A 26,104-nucleotide genomic window follows, 5' to 3' on the forward strand; every position below is an offset into this window, starting at 1 on the left:
AGCCAGAGTGATCAGTTTATGTATTTATTTATTCATTTTTGGCTGCACTGGGTCTTCATTGCTGCATGCGAGCTTTCTCTAGTTTACGTGAAGAGGGGCTACTCTCTAGTTGGGGTGCTTTGGCTTCTCACTGTTGTGTCTTCTCCTTTGGTGGATCATGGGCTCCAGGGCCTGCAGGCTCAGTAGTTGCAGCTCCCGGGCTCCAGAACACAGGCTCATTAGTTGTGGCGCCTTGGCTTAGCTGCCCTGCGGCATGTGGCATCTTCCCAGACCAGGGATCGAACCCGTGTCACCTGCATTAGCAGACAGATTCTCAACCACTGGACAACCCGGAAGTCCCAGAGCGATCAGTTTAAAGCATAGATATGTCACTTTTTTGCTCCACACCCTGAAATGGCCCCTATTTTCCTCATCACACTGAGTCTCCTCCCCAACTCTGAGATCTCATCTCCTACTGCCCCATCCCCAGGCATGCCCCCTTGAACCTCGCTGCGTCTGTTCTCTCCTCAGACACCCCAGGCCATTGCACTGGCTAGTCTGCTCCCTGGAATGCTCTTCCTTCTAACATCCCCATGACTTCCTCTCTCATCTGCTTCAATCCTTTATTTCAGTGCCACCTTCTCAAGGGGTCCTACCCTATGACCTCATTTAAAATTGCAGCCCCCACACCATTCCTGAGCCCCTTATTCTGCTCTACTGTATCTTTCTCCCATAGGATTTATCCAAATGGCAACCCACTCCAGTATCTTGCCTGGGGAATCCCATGGACAGAGAAGACTTCTGGGTTACAGTCCACGGGGTTGTAAAAGAAACAGACATAACTTAGCGACTAAACAACAGCAAGCATGTTATGTGGACTTCGCTGGTAGCTCAGTGGTAAAGAATCTGCCTGCCAGTGCAGGAGACACAGATTTAATCCCTGGGTCAGAAAGATCCCTTGGAGAAGGAAATGGCAGGATTCTTGCCTGGGAAATTATGGAAAGAGGAGCCTGGCCGGCTGCAGTCCATGGGGTCACAAAGAGTCGGACACAGCTTAGTGACTAGACAACAGCAATGACATATTATATAATTTACTTATGTTTATTTTTTTTTTTGCTGTCTATCTCCACCTGTTGGATTCAAGCTCTATAAGAAAAGGGATCCTTGTCTGTTTTGTTTGCTGATGTATTCCAAGCACCTAAAACAGTGCCTGGATGGAGCAGGCACTCCATAAATATTTGTTTAATGAAGTAATAGCATTCTACCTAGTCTCCCTGACTGTATTCTGGCAGCACTCTATATTCTTTCAGCACTACCCAATAGAAATAGCCTGCAAGTCATAGTCACAAATCTAAATTTTCTAGGGAATTCCCTGATGGTCCAGTGGTTAAGACTCAGTGCTTTCACTGTCGTGGGCCCAGGGTTCAATTCCTGGTTGGGGAATTAAGATCCCACAAGCTGTGCAATAGAACCCCCCAAAAAAGTCCAAATTTAAATTTTCTAGTAGCTGCATCAAAAAAAGTATAAAAGAAGTGGATTTTATTTTAATCATATATTTTAATAGTATATCACTCATCACATAATTTAATAGCATTTTATTTAACCCAGTATATTCAAAATATTATCATTTTAACATGTAATCAGTGTAAGAAAAGTGTTGTTTAAAAAAGTTGCCCATAAAATATTTTCCCTTTTTTTCTATAAGGCTTTAAAAGCTCATGTATATAATTATACTTACAGGGCATCTCAGTTGAGATAAGCCATGTTTTAAATGCTTTCTGCCTGGAATGCTGCCAGAATACAATCAGGGAGACTAAGCAGGGAGACCAAGTAGGATGCTACATTTTAAAGTACATTTTAAGTGCTTATTAACCACGTGTGGCTGGTGGCTGCCAAACTAGACAGCACAGCTTCAGACCAACCTGTCTCCTGCTCTTAGAAGGACTAATAGCAGTATTTCACGATGTATGCAAGAGACGTGATCTTTGTTCAAACCTCAAGTCTGAGTATTCACTTGAGTAAGCCTTAATGATCTTAGACATTGCCATTCAGATTCTCTAAACTTTTCCAGAACTTTTAAAATTGCATGTAGCTCCATTCTCTTCTTCCTCTTTCACACTTCTTCCTCAGATCACACTGCACCCTGAAGTCCAACAGTACTATTTGAAGTTCTCCCCAAATAGTTCTCTCTATCTCTCCACAGCTTCTTGTTCACATCTCTACATCTTCACATATGTCCCTACCTTGTCAACTTATCACTGTCAGGACCTAAAAAAATTTCCTACCCCCCTGCCCACAAGCCCTCTCTAAGCTCTGAGCAGTGTACATTCCCTTCTCTATGTTCCTTGAATTATTCATCCTTTTTTAAAAAATTGGAGTATGGTTGATTTACACTGTCATGAATTCACTCTTACATTATGTTTCTTCTCTTGCATACATAGTGAAATACTGCTATTAGTCCTTCAAGGGTAGAAATCAAGATTTATTGGCACATAGTAGGTGATCTACAAATGAATAGCTAGGTAGACGATAGGTTGATAGATAGGCAAATGAATGAACAGGTTCAAAAATCAACTACAAGCTCAAAGAGGGGATGGAGAATGGATCTTTTGAATGGAATGATCTGAGGTACCTAACTGTGATATAAACCCTTCATCTGGAACTATTCCTTTGATAGAAAAGGACTGAAGTATATATCACCATAATCTTGGTGAAAGAATGATGACTTGAATTATTAATATATTCTATAGTATCTTCTGCTTGATTACAGCTTTTGGTGCACATAATCTGGTAGGAGTAAGCTAAATGGATCTCACACCTTGGGCTCAGACAGATTCCAGATTTATTTAGCAGTTACTTCCCAGGGCTTCCCTGGTGGCTCAGAGGTTAAAGCATCTGCCTGCAATGCGGGAGACCCAGGTTCGATTCTTGGGTCGGGAAGATCCCCTGGAGAAGGAAATGGCAACCCACTCCAGTATTCTTGCCTGGAGAATCCCATGGATGGAGGAGCCTGGTGGGCTACAGTCCACAGGGTCACAAAGAGTCAGACACGACTGACCGACCTAACTAATTTTCCCAGGTGGCTCAAGGGAAAGAACCCACCTGCCAATGTAGGAGACAGTTCAACCCCTGGGTCAGGAAGATCCCCTGGAGAAGGAAATTGCAACCAATTCCAGTATTCATGCCCGAAAAGCCCCTTGGACAGAGGAACCTGGTGGACTACAGTCCATGCGGTTGCAAAGAGTCAGACACAACTTAATGACTCAACAGCAACAAGCAGTATTAGAAGTAGTAGTAATGACAGTAATTAACAATTGTGTGGTAACCTAAAGGTAAACAGACTTTAGACTTACAGTTTCAAGCTTTGACTCAGCTAGTCAGAATATAACTTTCTTTTTCAGTAGCTGAATTTAACTTGGCCCTGGATCCATCTTTTTTCCTTTAACAGTAGAAACCTCTTAACCTTGCATTTCAGGTTGAGTTGGTCATGTCATGTTAAAAACTCAGTCTTTGGAGGGCAGTCAGTTCCCTGTCTTGACACAATCAGAGACCCCACCTTGACTGGGGTCTCACTCCTCTTATGATCAACTTCAATTCTGTGTTTAACTCAGGTGTGATCATGAGAAAAGGGGACTGTTGGATTTGATCCACAAATCTATCAACCTGGAAACCTTTATTTTTGTTAATATTTTATTTAACTTTTTATTTTATATTAGAGTACACCTGATTAAAATGTGCGATAGTTTTAGAGGAACAGTAAAGACACTCAGCCAGTTGCCAGCATGAAGGATAGGGGCAAAGGATAGTTAGGGAGTTTCGGATGGTCATGTACACACAGCTATATTCAAAATGAATAACCTACAAGGACCTACTGTATAGCACAGGGAACTCTGCTCAGTGTTATGTGGCAGCCTGGATGAGAGGGAAGTTTGGGGGAGAATGAATACATGTATATGTATGACTTGGAAACTTTTAAATTCTTTTTATCCTGGGGTTTAAAATAACCTCAAGTCACCTGGAGTTGACAGTTAAAATTTATGATGATATATTTGTCAAGACATTTTTGTTTGCAAGTGAAAAAGAAAACTAACTCAAATTCACCCAATGAAAAGAAAAAAAAGTGAAAAAGTGGAAAGTGCAGGAGGGGAGGGAGGGAGACTAGGAAAGATAATTTTGAGATTGCATCAGGAGTTTATCAGAACCCTTTTGATGGCAACTAACCAAAATCCAACTGAAGTTGATTAGACAAAGCAAAATATAAAGGAGTGGATGAATTCATATCCCTGAAAAGTGAGGGATAGGGTTTAACATGGATAGGACTGGAGTTAGATACTCACTAGATGTCCTTGTTCAGGCAGGCAACCCCCATGGCTCTGAAACCTCAGACAAGCATTCTGTCTGCTTTGCTCCTTATTTATTGTATTTTTTGGCTGCTCTGGGTGTTTGCTGCAGCTCTCAGGCTTCTCTATTTGTGATGGGCTGGCTTAGTTTCTCAGAGGCATGTGGGGTCTTAGTTCCCTGACCAGGGACCCCTTGTCCCCTGCATTGGAAGGTGGATTCTTAACCACTGGACTGTCAGGGAAGTCCTTGCTTTCTTTCTTTTCCAGTATTTTCAGCCAAGTTCCTGGGCTGGCTCTGAGAGAGCTTTTTGGGACTTTGGTTTGCCCATATTGAGCCAGTCTATAGCGTGGACCCTCTCATTGGCCGAGCCAGGATCCATGACAGCCATCGAAGTTGGCCCCACCCAAAATACAAGGACTTGCAAAGGAGAGGTCTCCAAAAGAAAACCAAGTTGTGTTACCAGAACATAGTTTTTATATTATTATTAGTTGTTATATTATTATTGTTGTTAGGCAGGCAAACCTAACAGATGTCTACTCTAGATGGAAAACATCTGTATCTAAGAGGAAAGCTTGCTTGAAGTCCAAATTCGTATCAGAAACTGTTGGAAGTTTTGACTTCATCCCTGGCTCTAGGACTGGATTTGTAATGTAGGCATAGGGTCTCAGAGCCATTTGGTCTTGAGTCTCTTCAGGTATGGACCCATGACCTCAAGTGATTGACTCAGGCATACTGATACTAATTCTAAGATTCTTTTCTTCCTTTACTTTCTGTGGTTGGAGGTATGAGGGTATAATCCCAAGTTCTTGGCCATTATCTTGCCATCCTGACGGGAGTCACTGACTAGAAATGTATTCACTTTAAAGTAGAACAGAGTTGAGAGACATGATGTCATTTGTGTTCTAGGATGAAGCTGTATCTGAAGCCAGTATAGCCCCAGAATTAAGTTATATAAACCATTAAATTTTCATTTTAATAATAAAAAAAAAGAAAGTGTTTGGTGACTCCATGGATTCTGAGTCAAGAAGGAAGCTATCTCTAGGCCTCCAACTTTCGATGCAGTGTTATTTGTGACTGATTATTCTGGATTCCTTCTCTGTCTTCTGGAGCTCTGGGGAGAAGGTCCTCTCTCTGAACATCATTGTGCCTGGACCTTGAAGAAGGGAGGGTCTTCCACCACCATCTTACCCTCACTGGACTCAGTACTTGTGGGGAGAGGGTCTCATCAGTGTTGGTAGCACCTCCCCTATTAATCTTCCTATCCAAGTGTGGGAGTGTCTATGTGACAAGAAACCCAGAGTGTAGCCTGAATGCTTTGAATAAGGGGGAAAGGGAAGAGAAAATGTTTAAGTCACTTATTTCAATGTCCTGTTCTACTGAAGAAGAGCCACAAAATGACCCTGAGTTCTGCCTTGTCTGTAGCCTACTTCTGATTCCTTCCCGGGTGGCTCAGTGGCAAAGAAGCTGCCTGCCAATGCAGGAGACACAGGAGACATGGGTTCAATCCCTGGATCAGGAGGATCCCCTGGAGTAGGAAATGGCCACCCACTCCAGCATTCTTGCCTGGGAAACCCCACGGACAGAGGAGCCTGGTGGGCTACAGTCCATGGGGTCGCAAAGAGTTGGACGCGACTGAGTGAGCAGTCACAGCCTACTTCTGCCTGGCTGGCCCCTCGTGTCACTCCATGTCACAGCTTAAGAGTTATAGAGCTTCCATCCACAGCACTGGTGATTATTTACCCGGGGCCCGAGGCCACAGGGCAAATCTGCAATCCATAAACAACAATAACAACAACAACAACAAAAAAAACCCACTTCAATTTTCTCAAATCTCCCAAGATTTGGAAAGGAACACAAAGTTACTGGTGTGTTTGCTGACTGGAGTGATTATGTGGTTCAATCATTTTGATTTACAATTGCATCTTTGTCCTTGTAGAAATTACTCTGCAGCTGAACAACGGGAGATGGAAAGGGATTAACCTTCCAACACGAGAATACAAGACCCGTTCTAGGGAGCAGGCCTCCGTCTGAGGTTAAGCAAAGTCTCCGATTTCTATGAATACACAAAATTAAAGCGCATTCTTTTTTTCTTCTGCCTTCATTTTCTTTTCCTTTGATCTGCCATGAAAAGGGAATTATCAGCAATGTCTAAGCCCCCGTTTTATTTTTGCTGCATAAAGCATTTGAATCTGTTTGACATGTTCTAGGAGCTCTGAAGTAATCTTTGGTGGTTGCATGAAATAGACTTCAGAAAAATGAGAGACAAGAGGTCATCTTGGGATGTAAAGTTTATGGGCCATATTGCAAATACAATTGACTTTTTTTTTTTTTTTTTTCACTTCCCAGAAATAAATAGATCTAAGTCTTCTCTTTGCACGTGAACAGGTTGTGAGTTAGACTAGTGATTCTCAAACCTAGGCAGGCATCAGATTCACCCAGAGGGCCTATTAAAACACAGATTGCAGGGCCCCACCACCAGAATTTCTAATTCTGGTCCAGAGTGGACCAGACAACTTGATTTCCTTCTTTTCCTTTTTAAGATTGTATTTATTTTATTTTATTTTATGTCTTGGCTGTGCTGGGTCTTCATTGTTGCATGTGGGCTTTCTCTAGTTGCAGCAAGCAGGCTTCTCACTGCGGTGGCTTCTGCTGTTGCAGAGCACAGACTCCAGGGCACATGGGCCTCAGTAGTTGCGGCACACTGGTTTAGTGGCTCCACCGCATGTGGGGTATTCCCGGACCAGGGATGGAACCCATGTCCCATGCTTTGACAGGTGGGTTCTTTACCACTGGACCACCAGGGAATCCCCAGACTTTGCATTTCCCAGGTGGCGCTGATGCTGGGTACCACCTTCTGGGATCCGAGGACCATATTCTGAGAACCACCACCCCCTCCTGAGCACATAGAAAGCCATTCACCTCTTCCTAGCTGATTGGGATTCCTAGGATTCCTAGGAGCCGGTATTCCCACCACTCCATCATTGTCCCCAAATGTGCGTGAACATAGAGCTGGGCGGAGAACACAGCTGGTCTGGGCCATCGGAATCCATGCTGTTCTACTTCAACCTAGTCCCTCTTGAAAGGACTGTGGGAATAGATGAAGTCCAACTAAATGAGGACAAGCAAAGGCTCTTTATTCAGAGCTCGCTCTAGCAAGGCAGTCAGCCACCATCATTTGCGCTTTGGTAGAGACATAAAAGGTTTCCCTGATGGCTCAGCAGTAAAAAAATCTGCCTGCCAACGCAGGGGACATGAGTTTGATTCTTGGGTCCAGAAGATCCCCTGGAGAAGGAAATGGCAACCCACTCCAGTATTCTTCCCTGGGAAATCCCATGGACCGAGGAGCCTGGCCGGCTACAGTCCATAGGGTCACAAAGAATCAGACACGATTTAGCGACTCAGCAGCAGCAAGAGGAGACACAAAGGCAGGCAGAGGAATGGGGGAGCTAACTGGTTGGAAGAAAGGACCTTCACGGACAGAAGCTGTTGGCTGTTGGGAGGCAGAGGAGGGCAGATCAGAAGCTGGGCATCTTTGATCGTTTAGGGGTGGGTGTTTGAATTTCTCTCATCTCTGGTCCTACACTGGGATAAAGTTAAGAAAGTTGTCAGTTATTAATCAAGTCCCTGCCATTTTGAGCTGATTCTTATAGAGGTTATTGCCTGTCTTCCTGGACTGTTACTTAGACAGTAGACTTGTTTCCAAACCAAGGTCTAGTCGCTGGCTACTCGAAAGCCAGTAAAGAGGCCAGGTTGGTGGAAAGGAAAATTTGCATAATTTGGATGCCAGCAACTGGGGAGGAGAGCGGATGTCTGTTCAAAGGCTTAACACCCCTGCCTGGTAACAGTCCATGGGCAAGAGTTTTTGTAGGCTGAGGAAGGAGGCTCTGTGCAGAAACAGCACAGCTCTGACAGTCAACTTGAAATTGGTCATCGCTGGTGTGACCAGCATCATCTTGATTAAATACAGTTAATCTTCAATTCCAGGGTCAGTGCGTTCCCATTTCCTTGAGGCCAGTTCTCAAGGCAGCTTATATCATGGCTACAGCCTGGTCATCATGAGGTTGACTTCTTCACCTGGTAGGGATTTCAGTATCTACACAGGATATGGCTCAGAATATTATCTGTAGCCCTTGAGAAGAAACCAAAGGTCCTTGGCTATGTTTAATGACTGTGTTATTATTTGGTCTCCCTTGACTATCTTCCTTTGTTTGTGCATGTTCTCACCTCTCTGATTAAATTTATTTTTTGGCTAATGTTTTTCCACTGACAAAAGGCAGGCTGCAGACATTGCAGAGACAAGGACCATAGGGTCCTGTTCCATTTCAATCTGACTTATGAATGCTGGCTTTCTGAGCTGGTTGCTGTGGATAATGGGCTGGTCTCCTGGGTAGGTTGCTGCAGGTTCTAGATCAGAGTTCTGCTTTTATGGTCCAGCCACTGTCTGTTCATATATTCCATCTTTCAGGATACCCAGTGGACACTCACTTTTTATCGTTTGCTAAATCCTCAGTGCACTCCAAACTGGCCAAATTCAGTTAAAGAATAACTGTTGCTTAGTAAAGCCCTACTATGTGTGAAGTGTTATGTTAGGCCCATGAGGTTTTTATAAGACACAGACACCGATGTCAGTGAGAAGTCATCTATGTCATTTGGGCATCAAGGGGAAAGAAAGTTCATGGCATCTGTTGCTTAGAATCTTCCACCACATTTGCTGCAGAGGAGAGAGGAAGAGGGCGGCCAGGGTTCCTTTCCTTTCCCAGGTCAGGGAACTTGGTCCCAGCTGAGAGCTCAGCTCTGTGCCTTTGCATCAGGAGCTGGCCTTCTTCCCTGCCCTGCAGGGTCAGACCCCACCATGGTCCCGTCAAAAAAAACCTGCCGCTTCTCTGTTGCAGGTGGATGAGCTAAAAGCCAAGCTGGCCACCCAGGAAGTGGAGCTAAGGCAGAAGAATGAAGATGCCGACAAGCTGATTCAGGTGGTGGGCGTGGAGACGGACAAGGTGAGCAGAGAGAAAGCCATCGCCGACGAGGAGGAGCGGAAGGTAGCCCTCATCATGCTGGAGGTGCAGCAGAAGCAGAAGGACTGTGAGGAAGACCTGGCCAAGGCAGAACCGGCGCTCACGGCAGCCCAGGAGGCCCTCAACACCCTCAACAAGGTAGGAGGAACATGTGCGTGCCTGCTCATCCCTCCGGGGAGGAGCAGCCTCTGCTCCAACCCAAAGGCAGCCCACCACCCTGGTGTTCTGAGGGACACAGGGGCACAGTCCAGAGGGCTCGGCTGGGACCAGCTGTCACTGGTTTATTCATTGAGCAAGCAGACATTTATATACGCTGAATATATGTCAGGATGCACTGGCTACCGGTGAAATCCGAGAGATGTGAGTCCCAAACTTATCAGGACAGGAGGGGCTAACTGTCCAGCCTCCTTGCTTCACTGATGAGAAAGCCAGGGCCCAGAGTCACAGACCTCAATGTCAGAGCCAGACTTGAACTCACATCTTCAAAATGCAGGCCCGGAGACCTTCTGACTATGCAGTCCATGGTCACTTTACTTCTTCTGTGCTATAGGACACATAGGCCTCTTAAGGGCTTCCCTGGTGGCTCAGGTGGTTAAGAATCTGCCTGCAACACAGGAGACCTGGGTCCAAACCTTGGGTCAAAGCTTCCCAGGTGGTGCTAGTGGTAAAGAACACTCCCCAGTGTGGGACACATGAGACTTGAGTTTGATCCCTGGATTGGGAAGATCTCCTGGGCATGCCAACTCACTCCAGTATTCTTACCTGGAGAATCCCAGGGACAGAGGAGCCTGGCAGGCTACGGTCCATGGGGTAGCACAGAGTCGGACTTGACTAAAGCGACTTAGCACACACATGCATGCAGGCCTCTTAGGGCCCTATGAAAATGTTTAAGATATGAGACTAAAGTAAGATGTTGTCTCCAAAGTAAGAGAAAAAAATCTACAAAATCAAACTTGGCAAGTACTCAGTTGTCAACAGCATGTAACTGTGTGTCAACTAAATTCAGCTCATACACATGACCTTTTAGTGGAACAAGCATGACTCTTGAGATGTGTTCATTGGGAGTTTTATTTTGGTTCCCTTTAAAGATACTCTGTGTGTTGGGAGGTGCCTGTGGTTAGTACTTCTTCCTTTTATAGTTTTCACAATTAACTTTCTTTCCCATTTGGATGACCATGGCTGAGAGACTGAGGGAGGAAGATGGAAAGCAGGACAGACAGACTCGGGTCATCAGGAGTTGGCATCACAGAGGAAAGCTGATGTTTACTTGGGAGCTCAGGTCATCTCTTTGCAGACCCTCCGCTGGTTCCTCTTTCTGCTGAGAATCTAGCTACTCACTTACCCCTTCACAGGGGCCATTTGATCAAGGTCTCAGACAGCCCATGGCAGGTGGGCCATGCCAGCAGCTCGCCTCTGCTCCACAGGCGACACCTATGCCTCCTTCTTCCAGATGGACTCCGAGAGTGTTGGTCACCCATGTATGAAACGCCCCCCAAGTTCCACCACCAGGGGACTAGCCTGCCATTCGCATCCTGCAGATTTCTGTAAGTTAGACCCCCAGTCCAGTGTCACTCAAGTTGCATTTAAGCTCTCTGAGTGGTCTCCTGAAAGCCCTCCTCTCTCTAGACTTGATGTGAAGGGACACATGCCCCACCCCCCACCATCCTCCCTTAAAGGCAGAGTGGATGGGACTCAGCAGCCTACCTCACTGAAGGCGTTGAAGTGTGAGTGGTTCGGTCATGTCCAACTCTCTGCGACCCCACGGACTGTAGCCCACCAGGCTCCTCTGTCCTTGGGATTTCCCAGACAAGAATATTGGAATGGGTTGCCATTTCCCTCTCCAGGGGATCTTCCCAACACAGGGATGGAACTCGAGTCTCCTGCATTGACCAGCACACTCTTCACCCCTGAGTCAGCAGGGAAGCCCTAGCTGCAACATTGAGTACTCTTAATTGCAGCTTGTGGGATCTAGGCCCCGGACCAGAAACCAAATCCGGGTCCCCTGCTTTGGGAGTGTGGAGTCTTAGCCGCTGGACCACCAAGAAAGTCCCTTCGAAGCTTTCTTTTATGGGTTCTATGTAGTCAACGCACACCTCGCCTTGGAAGGTAGCATTTCTTGGCTTAGAGCCTCAGCACATCTGAGACTAAGCTGAGGATGCTGGACAATCCTGTGATGTATAGTTATGTATCAATTGTATTTAATGTGAGATATGAGTGCATTATTATGTGTTTTTTATAACATGTGGTGGGAGGTCCCTAAAAGGAAGGACCTGTAAAAGCCTTAAGTGGGCCTCTACCTCACCTCCATAGAAAATGCAAGATTTCTCCAGGAAAATTTTGGGAATTGTGGATAGACTGGGGAGTGGAGGTATAGCCCAATTATGCCACCACTTCTCAGCCTGAAAGCTTTTCTCTCTTCTTAAAGCTGGAGGAAAATTTCACTGGAGGAGAATTGCTTTACAATGTTGTGTTGGTTTCTGCCATACAACAATGCGAATCAGTCATAATTTTATACACACACACACACACACACACACACACACACACACACACATCTTCCCTCTTGGTCTCCCTCCTCTGAGCCCACCCCACCCCTCTAGGCCATCACAGCACCAAGCTGAGCTCCCTGTGCTACACGGCTGCTTCCCGCTAGCTATCTATTTTACACATGGTAGTGTATATATTGGATAAGGAAACGGCAACCCACTCCAGTGTTCTTGCCTGGAGAATCCCAGGGACGGGGGAGCCTGGTGAGCTGCCGTCTATGGGGTCGCACAGAGTTGGAGACGACTGAAGCGACTTAGCAGCAGCAGCAGTGTGTATATGTCCCTGCTACTCTCCCAATCTGTCCCACCCTCTCCTTCCCCACTGTGTTCACAGGTCCATTCTCTGCGTCTCCATTCCTTCCCTGCAAGTAGGTTCATCAGTACTATTTTTCTAGATTCCATATATATACATTAATATATGGTATTTGTTTTTCTCTTCCTGACTTCACTCTGTATAATAGGCTCTAGGTTTGTCCACCTCAGTTCAACTGACTCAAACTTGTTCCCTTTTATTCCATCTGAACTTTTCCATACAGCCAGGCCAGGGTCTCCCTGACCCCTCATAGCAGCATCATTTCAACTGCGAGGACTTTAATCAGACAGTGCTACAGTAGCCATCTAGGATCATCACTCTGTCTAAACAACACCCATATTGCAAAATCAAACTTACTTTCAAGAGCAACCTCTCCCTTTCCTGTCTTCCAGAGCACAAAAGAGAGACTGCTTTATTTATGCACCCTTTTGTAGTGTTCAGTGATCACTTCTTGCCAAAAAGATGAAAGATCTTTTGACACAGAGATTATATTTTCTAAGATGAGCTGAGTCCTAGTTCTGGCTGGACTGTTCACAGTGTGTGACCCTAGGAATGACTTTATGTTCTCTGAACCTCTGTTTCCTCACCTGTAAAGTGGAGGTGGTAGTAATATAGTCCGCATCAGGCTGTGAAGGACAGGGAAACCTGGCGTGCTGCAGTCCATGGGGTCGCAAAGAGTCGGACATGACTGAGCCACTGAGCGACAGCAATAGGTTGTTACAAGGATTCAATTAGATAAGGCATGAAAAGCATCCATAGCTAACAGATGGCAGTCAATCAGTTTGTTGTTGTCGATGTCTTTATAACAGGTTATCTTTTCTGTTTCCACAGGCTGGAAACAGTGAAAACCTATGAATACTCTTGGTTAATTTTATGGCTGATTAGTTAGGTGACCTTTGCTGGTAGAAATAAACACATAGAGGTGTAACTCATGGAAGTGATGGGATCGGATTCTGAAAAAAGCACTGGATTTGAGGTCTAGCTATCTCTGCCACAAAGGAAGTGAAACTCATTTTCCTAAAGGAATGAAGTTTTCTTGATAATTTAATTAATTTATGTATTTTTGTCCATGCTGGGTCTTCATTTATTCTCAGGCTACTCTAGTTGTGGTGGGCAGGTTTCTCAGCTGCGGTGGCTTCTCTTGTTGTGGAGCACAGGCTCTAGGGCAGGCAGACTCAGTCGTTGTGGTTCCTGGGCTCTAACAGGCTCAACTGTTGGGGCTCATGGGCTTAGCTGCTCCCTGACATGTGGGATATTCCCGGATTAGAGATTGAACCCCTGTCTCCTGCATTGACAGGTGGATTCCTTACCACTGCGCCACCGGCAAAGCCCATGAAAATCATTTTTAATGAATGCCTACCATGTATGGTAACTCAATGGTAAAGAATCTGCCTGCCAATGCAGGAGATGAAGATTCTATCCCTGGGTCAGGAAGATCCCCTGGAGGAGAAAATGGCAACTTGCTCCAGTATTCTTGCCTGGAAAATCCCATGGGCAGAAGAGCCCGGCCAGCTGCAGTCCATGGGGTCACAAAGAGTTGGACACAACTTAGCGACTAAACAACAGCTACTGTGTGCCAGATAACATGATGGGTACTGTCTTCAAACTAGCGTGGCGTCTCATGCACCAGTCACTGAACTTCTTCATCCCTCACAATGACATATAATGGTTCTTAGCCTCATGTGTAGAATGTAACAATTCGATATATACAAATATATTGTGAAGTGATCACCACACTAAGTCTGGTTAGCATGTATCACCATGCATAGTTGCAATTTTTTTCTTGTATTTTGTTTTTCTTCTTCTTTTAAGATTTACTCTCTTAGCAACTTTCAAATATACCGCATACTTAGCTATACACTACATCCCCAGGACTTATTTATTTTAAACCTGGAAATTTGTACCTTTTGAACCACATTCACCCATTTCTCCCAGCCCCCACCCCCTGCTCAAAGAAGTAGAATGGATCAGATTGTACCACACAGAACAGGGGAGATGTTTCTTCATGAACACAAGGACCCCTTGAGTATCCTTAAATTTTTTTGCATCCTCAGGACTCTGGTATTTAAGGACTGCATTCCTATTTTCTCATCATTTTCAAAGTTAACAATGAATCTTTAGTTAATACATAAAGAACACCTGTAAATCAGCGCATAGTAGTAAGTCTCTGTACATTTTAAGTCTCTGCTTTGGCAGTTGTATTTCACTTTTATAGCTAAACTGAAGCAAATCCGGTATAGCTTTCCCTGCCCTAGTTGAAGAATGGTTTTGCTTACAATTTCATGGCTTTTTTTTTTCTCCTTGCAGAGTTACTTGAAATTTTCTATTTATTTCCTATGCATTTTAGCCAGTAAACTTATTTTTTATTATACAAATAACATAAAATGGCATTTTTATCATTACAATAATTCAGAGTATAGAATGTACAGGATGAAACATAAAGTCACCCTTCTTTGCACTCCACCCCCAGCCCTCTCCTAAAACAGCACTCCTGGAAAAGCTTGAGCTATATCTCGTCCAGCAATTTTTCTGTGTATTTATTTCTGTGCAAATACACGTATGAAATACACCAGGGCTTCGCTGGTGGCTCAGACAGTAAAGAATTCACCTGCGATGCAGGAGACCCAAGTTCAATCCCTGGGTTGGGAAGATCCCCTGGAGAAGGGAATGGCAACCCTCTCCAGTATTCTTGCCTGGAGAATCCCATGGACAGAGGAACCTGGTGGGCTACAGTCCAGTGGGTCACAAAGAGTCGGACATGACTGAAGGACTAACACCTCGGGCTTCCCTGGAGGCTCAGACTGCAATGCAGGAGATTTGTATTTAAAACATGATATATTTTATATGCACTGCATTATATGTTTATACACATATAAAATATATCATATTTTAAATATAAATAGATAATGACAACTTACTCTTCCTCATGAAACAAGACTGTGTCACGCCAATACGTACATTGAAACCATATTTATTTAATGCTTTGTAGTATTCCAGGCTATAATGTACTCTAGATCTTTTAGCTATTTACTCTTGAGTGTGTAATTAGTTTCTTTTTCTCTAATACAAATATTCTTGTGCATATATCTTTACTCCATATGTTCAAATATTTCTCTGGGCCAAATAAGAAATACAATTGTTTGAGAGAACAACATGTCAGGTTGAATCATACCTCCTCCACCCCTCAAAATACCCACGTCCTAACCTCTGGAACCTGTGGATTTTACTTCATATGGTGACTCTGTGGGTGTGATTAAATCAAGGTTCTCAAAGTGGGGAGATGACTCTGGATTATCCAGTGAAAGTGAGAGTGTTAGTCACTCAGTCATGTCCAACTCTTTTTGACCCCATGGACTGTAGCCCACCAGCCTCTTCTGTCCATGCAATTCTAGAGGCAAGAATATTGGAGTGGGTTGCCATTCCTTTCTCCAGGGGATCTTCCCCATTCAGGGATCAAACCCAGGTCTCCTGCATTGCAGGCAGATTCTTAACCATCTGAGCCACCGGAGAAGCCCCAGCTGGGTCCTAAATGTCATCACAAGGATCCAAAGAAGAGGGAGACAGGAAGGTCGGAAGGAGGAGGTATGACGGTGGGAGCAGAGCGGGTACACAGCTCATTTGATGTGGGACCTTGAGCCAAGGAGTGAGGCTGGCTCTAGAAACTGGGTACAGAAAGGCTCAGACTCTCTGCTCCAGCCTCGACAAAGAACCAGCCTCTCCAATATCTTCAGCTTAGGAATCCTGCCTGCAGAATAGGAAGATTGTACGTTCACGTTGAGTCACTGTGTTTATGATAATTTCTTACAGAAGCAATGCGTGTGCTCAGTCGCTTCAGTCACATCCGACTCTTTGCAACCCCAGGGACTGTAGCCTGCCAGGCTCCTCTGTCCATGGGAGTCTCCAGGCAAGAATACGGGGGTGGGTTGCCATGCCCTCTTCCATGGGATCTTCCTAACCCAGAGATCAAGCCCCTGTCTCTTATGTCCCTTGGATTGGCAGGTGGGTTCTTTGCCACTAGCGCCACCTGGGAAGCCCCACAGAAGCATTAGGAAACTCTAATAATAATTCTCTTTTTTATATAAATAACGCTCAATTTCTATCCAAAATAGCTTCTCTTGTTTATAGTTGTAAGCTCTGCTTTCCCCCACATCCTTGCCAGTCTTAAGTATTTTCAATCGTTCTAATTTTTCTCATTAAGAACACAAAGATTTTTTCATTTAAAAGATTTGTGAATAGTTTGATTCTAATATTTAGATTACTTCCTTCATTATTTGCTCAGATTCTTTGTCCGTTTTCTGATGAGATAATTTCCCTTTTCTTTATTGATTTATAGGGTTTTTAAGATAAATTTTTACTGTATATCTTGTTATATATGTTGTAAATATTTTCTTCCTGTCCTTTGACTTGTAACTTAATATTAACAAGTTATATAAAAGGTATATTTTATAATTAAATGATTTTGAGAATTCTAGGGTTACAGAGTTTAACAGACTTCTTTCCTACTTTTTAAGTAGAACTTTTTAAAAAAAGGACTTTTTAAGACCTTTATTATATGATAAGCTTGATACTAGAAGTGATAGAGATAGCACAAGAAAATAAAACCTCAGATTATACAAATTTATGAATAATGATTTAAGATATCCATACAAAATCCTGATAAATCAAGCCTAGCAATTTATTCAAACAACAGTATGCTACCAAGCAAAGTTTTGCCTATGTAGGGCCACTCCTGTGAACATACCCAACTGTAGATTTAAGAAGAATAGTTTTGGGGGACTTCCTTGTGGTCCAGTGGTTAAGACCACCTTCCAATGCAGGGAGTGTGGGTTCGATCCCTGGTCTGGGAGCTAAGATCCCAAAAGCCTTGAAGCCAAAAAACCAAAACATAAAACAGGAGCAATATTGTAACAAATTCAGTAAAGACTTTTAAAATGGTCCACACACAAAAAAAAAATCTTTAAAAAAAAAAAAGGCAAAAAATTCTGCAGTTAGAGAAATGTTAAAAATGATACCTAACACAATTCAACATCCATTCCTATTAAAACTCTCAGTATAGTAAGAACAAAAGGATATTTGGGTAATTTGCTAACACATAGCAATCAATCCCAGTCCAAGAATGAAACATCGCGTCTAATGGTCGAGCATTACCCGAATTCCCATTAGCAAAAAAAAGCACAATAATGACCCCCTTTGCTTCTATTATGAAACAATTGCCCTAAAGTTTCTAGCCAATGCAGTGATAAATGAAAAATGGTAATCGTGCAAATGTTGTAAAGTAGCAGACAAATGTGTTATTATTCATAGATGTCATAAAAATATAATAAAACAAATAAAAGGGGAGGGTTAAGGGCCCATTACAAAATTTAATAGCTTTCCTAATATCAACAGTATCCAGTTATAAAATATAATATTTTCAAGATAGCAACCAAAACTCTCGGTACAAGTAAACATAAATAAATTTATTGAAACTATGTGAAGAAAACTGCACATCTTTGTTGAGTAGTGTAAAATAAGATATGAATAGGGAAATAGATGTACCAAGTTTGTGTAAGGCAAGATTAATGTTTTAAGGATGTCACTATTCCTCAAATACTTTATACATTAAATCCAAGCCTAGTTTGACTCTGATTTGGGGCTTATTTATTTCTAATTTCATTAAAAGTTCATGTCATTTAAGCAGCTATTAAAAATTTAATAACCTAAATACTTAACAATATGGAGTTGGCTAAATTATGGCTCATCTAAATGAGAGAAAATTGCACATACTATATTTAATATCGTATTTTGCAAAAATAATTCCTAACATGAAAGAGTTTAAGATACAATTTTCAGTGAAAGCAGATCCAAAAAATAGTGTAAACAGTGATTGATATATGTATATGTATGTACATATATGTATGCATGTGTGTGTGTTAAGTCGCTTCAGTCATGTCTGACTCTTTGTGAACCTATGGACTGTAGCCCGCCAGGCTGTCCTGTCATGGGATTTGTCAGGCAAGGATACTGGAGTGGGTTGCCATTTCCTCCTCCAAGGGATCTTCCCAGTCCAGGGATCAAACTCGCGTCTCTTATGTCTCCTGCATTGGCAGGTGGATTCTTTACCACCAGTGCCACCTGGGAAGCCTACGTATATGTATATGTGTGCATAAATGAACGAGCCAGACATATACCACATTCATATATATTCACACAATATTCGCTCATCATCTTTTTTTCTGTGCCTCTTTGTTAGTTTGTTAAGCATATATCATTAAATGTACCAGGACAGTGTTTATCTCTGGGTGGTAAAATGAGTGAGTCTGGTTTTCATCTTCATCTCTGCTAAATATTTCACAGTAAATATGTATTATTTTACTAGAAGGACTGAATAATGTAATCTTGTAAACCAGTGAACAATAAGAAAGAAATTGTAAAAGAACTAGAAAAGTTACTATAAGGTCACATCATCTTAATACATATGAAAGACCCTTCTAACCATAAAAGCGAAGGATGATAGGATGATGTCATCTGGAAAAGGATTACTCAGTTTGGCTATAGGAAAACTAAATTTCTACCTGTCACAGAATATCTTAAATTTTTTAAACTAAAAAGAGAGTATCCTTATGTGTGTGTGTGTGTGTGTGTGTAAAGAGCTCTTATAAATCGTGCTGGAACTGGCATTTGTGTCTGTCCTCTCCCCACTCATTTACTCTCTGCCCTTCCCCCTCCTGAAACAGCAGGTTCTCTAAGTGGTCTTCCCAGAACCCCCTCCCTGGCCAAACTGATACCATCACTCTTCAAGAATCCACTAGCCTACTAGCCCTGCTTTTTGCCTTTTTTCAGAGCACTTCTCACTCTCTAATATACCAAAGATTGACTCTTTTGTGTCCGTCCCCCCCATCTGCATGAGCAAAAGGACTGACTTTTTATTTGCCACTGCATCCCCCCTTTGCCAAATGAACAACTGTGCAGACACATTTATCCACTCAGCAGAGAATCCCTGACTGCACTCCATGCCAGACACTATTCTGGGTGCCCATGATGCTTCTGTTTGCCTTCATAGAGACAAAGATTCTGTCTCTATGAAGATTCTGTTTAGCACTGGGCAGGGGCAAGAGACAATGAGCATCACGAAAAAGCACTGTATGCAGTGTGTGTGTGTGTGTGTGTGTGTGTATACATGTATGTATATATTTACATTTAGATGTTCGAAAAACTAAGAGCATAGCATCCAGCCTATCATCACTTCATGGCAAATAGATGGGGGAAAAATGGAAACAGTGATAGACTTTATTTTCTTGGGCTCCAAAATCACTGTGGATGGTGACTGCAGTCATGAAATCAAAAGACACTTGCTCCTGTCCTCCGCCATAAGAGAAGCTACCACAATGAGAAGCCTGCACACACCACAGCTAGAGAAAAACCCATGTAGCAACAAAGGCCCAGCATATCCCAAATTATATATATATACACACACAAATAAATTTTTTTAAAGTTAGAAGGAATTACACTGAAATATTAACAATGATGTATCTAGGTTATAGAATTCAATTTCATCTGTATCCATTCTTAATTCAGTACATTGCACATACATGCGCAACTTAAATTATATTAAAATTGTGGGGGTTTTGTTTCTGACTGTATTTTCCCTCTTTGTCCTCTTTGGCTCAGGGGAGACCACTAGGACGGGTACCCAAGCCCACCTGCCACACCTGTGCTGTCCTTCATTCCTGTCCCTGACAAGATTGTCGTGACCCAAAGTGCAAACAGTGGCACGAATAAACGGAGCATCTTCCTAGGCGCTTCCATTAGGTGCTAGAAATAATCCCCCTCCTGTTTTGACTTCCCAGCCTGAGAACACCATTAATTTGGCAAAGGATATAATCTTTGAAATCAAGATTTTTCCCCTGTTCACAAAATCAGCTTTGAAATCAAGTGCTTTTGAGATCACATGTTCCTCACTGTCGGTCACAACAAACCTTAAATCAACTTTATATGCATTTCTGACCAAATTTCACTTGCAGATGTACTGCTCCCAACCTACAGATGAAAACACTAAAGCCTGAGAAGTTCGAGTAGCCTTTCAAGGTCAAGCCTTTCAGTCCTATCTTTCTAGAGCAAGTGAAACTTGTCGCAAAGCTCCAACCCATGTCTAGGCAGAGGCAGTAAGAGCACACGCTGTGCCTGGCTTTCTGTCTGCGTTATTTCTTGGCAGAAGACGCCTCTTTGCTATTGGGATGGTCAGCTGTAGTTAGAACAGGCTCATGGAACAAAGCAGTTTAATTAAAGAAAAAAAAAAAAAAAAGTTGGGTTACATGCTATTCTCTTCAATCCAAGATGGAAATTAATTTACAATAACCGTATCTTTTATTCATGGCACGCTGCCTGTTTCAGAGCATGTTGGCATCCTTATACATTTCAGTCAAATGTGAAATAATTGTGTGTTTCTGATGGGCTGTAGGTCAAAGTGCTGACAGAACCTCTAAGTCTCAACTAGCCATTCGGAGCATTCTGGACCCACTGGGGAGTTCTCGGTTCCCTTCTGATGAGTCATGATATTTAAAATTCCGAGGGCAGCTAAAGGCTTCAAAACGGCCCTCTCAGATGGCTCCAAGCCAGGCTCCATGAGTGGTCGATGACAAAGAGAACCCATGCATTTTCCTCTAACAACGTGCCTCTCTCTTGCAGACCAATCTGACCGAGCTGAAGTCCTTCGGTTCCCCGCCGCCGGCGGTGAGCAATGTCAGCGCAGCGGTGATGGTGCTCATAGCTCCCAGGGGCAAGGTGCCCAAGGACCGCAGCTGGAAGGCCGCCAAGGTCACCATGGCCAAGGTGGATGGTTTCCTGGACTCCCTCGTCCACTTTGACAAGGAGAACATTCACGAGAACTGCCTCAAGGCCATCAGGCCATATCTGCAGGACCCCGAGTTCAATCCGGAGTTTGTGGCCACCAAGTCCTACGCGGCTGCAGGCCTCTGCTCTTGGGTCATAAACATCGTGAAGTTCCACGAGGTGTTCTGTGACGTGGAACCCAAGCGCCAAGCGCTGAGCAAGGCCACCTCGGACCTCACTGCTGCCCAGGAAAAGCTGGCGGTCGTTAAAGCAAAGATTGCTGTAAGTGACCCCCACCTGAGGCAAACAGCCCTCTCCCTCAGGCCCCAGCGCCTCGGACCTGACTTTTAAAGAAAACCAAATTGTTATGTAAAATCTAATTTTTCAATAGAGGAAACTTTTGAATTTTCTTTCTCAAACACCTTGTAATCCAAACAAGACAGATCCACTGGGCCATGGGTTTAAGCTTTGGTCCTAAAAGGTTTTTTTCCATTTCCTCCAAGGAAAGAAAAGATGACAGATGGATACGTATAATAGATGAACGGTATTATCCATGGAACCAGCTGCTATCTTAGTAGCCACAAGTGAATCTAATATTTTTGCACATCTGATAGTTAAGAACAAAAGGTCAAAAAAGGGAGATTCTTTAGCTTATTTTATTGAAGTATAGTTGATTTACAATGTTGTGTTATTTTCTGCTATACAGAAAAATGATTCAATTACACACACCTACACACACACACATATTCTTTCCCATTATGGTTTGTCACAGGATATTGACTATAGTTCCCTGTGCCCTACAGTAGGACCTCATTGTTTATCCATCCTAATAGTTAATATTGATAGTTAACTGATAGTTAATATCCTGATAGTTTGCATCTGCTAATCCCAAACTCCCAATCCATCCCTCCCCCCACCTCTTCCCCCTTGGCAACCACAAGCCTGTTCTCTGTGAGTCTGTTTTGTAGATAAGTTCAAAAATGGGAGATCCTTTTTCCTCTTTGAGACATAGTTTTTCACCCACCTTGTGCATCAGGAGCTTCCATTCTGGCCACTGTCTGCCCCCTCACTCTCATTGGTGTAGACATGTGGGTCTGCGGGACATCCCGCAGATTGCACTGCCTTATGGAAGTCTGTGAGAGCACCTAGCGTGTTGTGGTTTGGGGTGGCGGGGGGTCCCTTGGCAATAAATATGTAATTATTAGCCTCTTATTGACATTTTTATTGTATGTCCCTCACCCAGGATTGGGGGATGGAGGTGACCTTGGATTCACCCCTATTTAAGAGATTCCCCTTGAACTTCACCTTTGCCATTAAAATGACATATGTGCCCATTCAGTCTTGTCCAACTCTTTGCAACCCCATGGACTGTAGCCTGCTAGGCTCCTCTGCCCATGGGATGCTCCAGGCAAGAATACTGGAGTAGGTTGCCATTTTCTTCTCCAGGGGATCTTCCCAAGCTAGGAATTGAACCTGCATCTCCTGCATCGGCAAGCAGATTCTTTAACACTGTGCCACCGGGAAGCCATTACAATGGGTGTCGCCAGTGTGAGAGGTGGATATCAGAATCCTGCAGAATGACATCACAGCTAAAACCCCATCGGCAGACCTTCCAATCCACGCTGCACCATTCACCAATGGGTGACATATAGAAAGGGCTTTCAAGTGCCCAGACTTCAGTTTCCTGACATAAAATGGACACAGTAATAGCCTCCACTTTGTGAGTTTGCCGTGAGGATCAAAGGAGAGAAGCAGGTAGAGCAGAAGCCCAGAGCCCAGCCCACAGGAACACAGGGAGCTGCTGCTGCCACCAGGGTTCCTGTGACCTCTGACCCCTGCATGACCTCCACCTGCTCCTCCATCAGCTGCACGTGTCATCATGTTTGTGTCCAAGCCCTGGTCACCACCACAGTCAAGCTCAAACCGAAACTTTCCCTGGATCTTTCATTTCTACGTGTGCATTCTAGGCAGATAAGATTCTTACTGCACATTTCTCGTGATGATAAAAAGGGTTTTACAAATTATGAAAAGCAAGATCGCAGACATGCTTCATGCTTCAAGTTTCACAGGTTTATTGATCCATAGATTAAATTCCTCAGCTAAAGACCCCAGTTCAAAGATCCTTGCAACCAGACTGTATAAAAAAAAAAATGCTTTGGCAAAGCAAAGAATCTCCCAGTATGTTTGCTTTACAAAACCCAGATATTCACGGGCCAGATTACTGATAATCAACCTCATAACGGCCCTCTTAAAGGAACACCAAGAGCAAAACACTCTACCACCCTGTTGACTGCTTCTGTGGGGGAAAAGACCTTCTGATCATTTTCATATTCTTCAGTCTCTCTCAGAAAAGTGTTACAGGAACTACATTTTCAAAGCTCTCTCTCTCTTACTCAAGTTATTTTAACGAAAGGAACATTTGGTGCGAAGGGAATGTTTTCAAAATGTTTATACCTTTTCAGTTAGCCAACACGCACATGATGGGCTCATTCAACCTGTGAAAGCAATCAGAATATTTTTAAAATACTTGGCTACCTCAGGAAGGCGCTTCTCTTCTGCCAAAATATTTTTTGAAATTAAAAATAAAAAGATGCCTTCTCGCTTTGAACAGCCTCCTCTCCATCCTTTGCTCATCCACATGCCTATCAACATAGGCATGACACTCACCTACCAATAGCAGGAGGGTGGACTGATACCCATTATGCATATGGATGCCCACCCAGGCAGGAGAGAGCCTCCCTCTGTGTCACTGAGGCCACAGCCAGCCCTCTCCAGTTGCATCCCCCCCTCACCCAGAAGAGGATGCCTGTTTTTAGGATTTTAGCATAATTCCAAGTAAAGAACTTTTTTTTATCAGAGTATAGTTTCTTTATAATGTTGCATTCATTTCTGCTGTACCAAGAATTTTAATTCACAATGCATAAAGTAAAAAAAAAAAAAAAAAAGCATCTTTCAGAACACATTCTACAAGGTAATTTCAATTTGATTATATATATAATTAAAATCCCTGGAGGAGGAAATTGCAACCCACTCCAGTATTCTTGTCTGGAGAATCCCATGGACAGAGGAGCCTGGCAGGTTATAGTCCATTCAGCCGCAAAGAGTCGAACACAAATTGGCAACTACACAGATAAGTAAAATACACACGAATATGAATAGTGGAGGTTATTTCCAAGTAGCAGATTTTGGATGGTTTTTGTTGACTTGTATTTTCTTTTTTTCTGTCACAAACACATAGGAAGTTGACAATTAAAAAAATAATAGAGTAAAAACAAGGAAGGCATCTTCATCGGGCATTTATTCACTCATTAAGCAAAATAACGGAGAGCAGAGAAGAGCTTTGAGTGAGAAATGACAGTCTCCTGACCTTTTCATTCTTTTGTCTGTTTCTACTGATTGTTGAGCCATAAAGAAAGCTGAGTGCTGAAGAACTGATGCTTTTGAACTGTGGTTTTGGAGAAGACTCTCGAGGGTTCCTTAGACTGCAAGGAGATCAGACCACTCCATCCTAAAGGAAATCAGTCCTAAATATTCATTGGAAGGACTGATGCTGAAGCTGAAGCTCCAATATTTTGGCCACCTAATGCTCATTGGAAAAACTGACTCATTGGAAAAGACCTGATGCTGGGAAAGACTGAAGGCAGGAGAAGGGGATGACAGAGGATGAGATGGTTGGATGGCATCACCGACTTGATGGACATGAGTTTGAGTAAGCTTCAGGAGATAGTGGAGGACAAGGAAGCCTGGAGTGCTGCAGTCCATGGGGTGACAAAGAGTTGGACATGACTGAGCAACTGGACTGAGCTGAACTGAGCTGATTGTTGACACCACTCAGAGCTTGCAACCCAATGGCTTTAAATGTCTTTTATCTGTCCTGCACATACTGCTTGGAAATGATTTAACTGGTGGCCAGTATTTAAAACAAAAAAATCTGATTTCTGGCCAGTCTTATAACAATCACAAGATTCCTGAATATCACTGACTGACTCTGGCCTTAAGCAGTGGCTTCCCACTCAAGCAGGCAGTTTTGCTGCGTTTTGTCACGGTCCCCACTGGCCCCTATTTCTTTTAACATTAGACTTATCTGGCTGGTTTACATCGTCTTCCTGTTCTGCACATCTCGATTTCTGAGCCCTGTCTAAGTACTGTGCCACATCCATTTGCCATGTACCTTCTTTAGACAGTTGACTTTCTGCTCCAGGAGCCTGACGACAATCATCTCCTATCTTGTTACAGTGACTCTGTTTCGCCGACGTGACCTCAATTCCTTATTCAATCACGTAGAGGCCGCTTCTTAGGAGCCCTTGTGTTCAAGATGGAGTTAGTGCCCTTGCCTTTAGCTCACCCCCTCCCTCCTACCTCCCACTTCCCTTATCATTACTTACCGTTATTTGGTTTTTGAATCACCAACACTGAAAATCCCTGCATTGTAACCAAAATCGGTTGTCCCACGCGCTCCCCATTGACTGATTCAAAAAACTGAAAGAACAGTAAATTATATTTATATTCTATGAATCTGTCTATATTGTTCATAGCAGATCAAAGTACAGTTACATTTCCTTTTTAAAATACCTTTCTCCCTGGAATTTCTACTTTCTCTTTCTCTCTGTCTCAATTAGCTCCTTTGGCGGGGTGGAGGGGGGCACTTTCTAGGGACTTACCTGGTGGTCAGTGGTTAAGATTTCACTTTCCAACACAGAATGTACAGGTTCAATTCCTGGTCAGAGAGCTAAGATCCCACATGCCTTGTGGCCAAAGAAACAAAACATTTTTAAAAAAAGAAATATGGTAACAAATTGAATAAAACTTTTAAAAAATGGTTCACATTAAAAAAAAAATCTTAAAAAAATATTAACTCTCCATCCAGTCCAGTGTTCTGCTGAGCCCGCCTTTGTTCCTAAGACCTTTCCCTCTTGTTTACAACTCAAAGCTCCAGCGACGAAGAGTAATCACGTTCACTGCTCTCTTGGGTTCATTCCACACACTTCTGGACCCCATGGCTTCTTTCCTGATTTCTTCTCTTGTTTTGCTTTGGCTCATTCTTAAATAATTTTTCCAGAAATGTTACATAAGAGGTAAATTATCTAATATTCTGGTCT

At 43.3% G+C, this 26,104-nt stretch overlaps 1 protein-coding gene across 1 annotated transcript in view; it reads left to right on the plus strand.

Annotated features, from left to right (window-relative positions):
- DNAH9 (dynein axonemal heavy chain 9) overlaps positions 1-26,104 on the plus strand; it is a 290,174-nt gene that overhangs the window by 195,280 nt on the left and 68,790 nt on the right. The window contains exons 49-50 of the mRNA XM_061141084.1: positions 9,213-9,473; positions 20,862-21,287. Of these exons, the coding sequence (XP_060997067.1) occupies positions 9,213-9,473; positions 20,862-21,287 (687 nt within the window). The remainder of the gene's footprint in view (positions 1-9,212; positions 9,474-20,861; positions 21,288-26,104) is intronic.

Source organism: Dama dama, chromosome 5 (genome assembly GCF_033118175.1).
Source record: "Dama dama isolate Ldn47 chromosome 5, ASM3311817v1, whole genome shotgun sequence".
Taxonomy (NCBI): domain Eukaryota; kingdom Metazoa; phylum Chordata; class Mammalia; order Artiodactyla; family Cervidae; genus Dama; species Dama dama.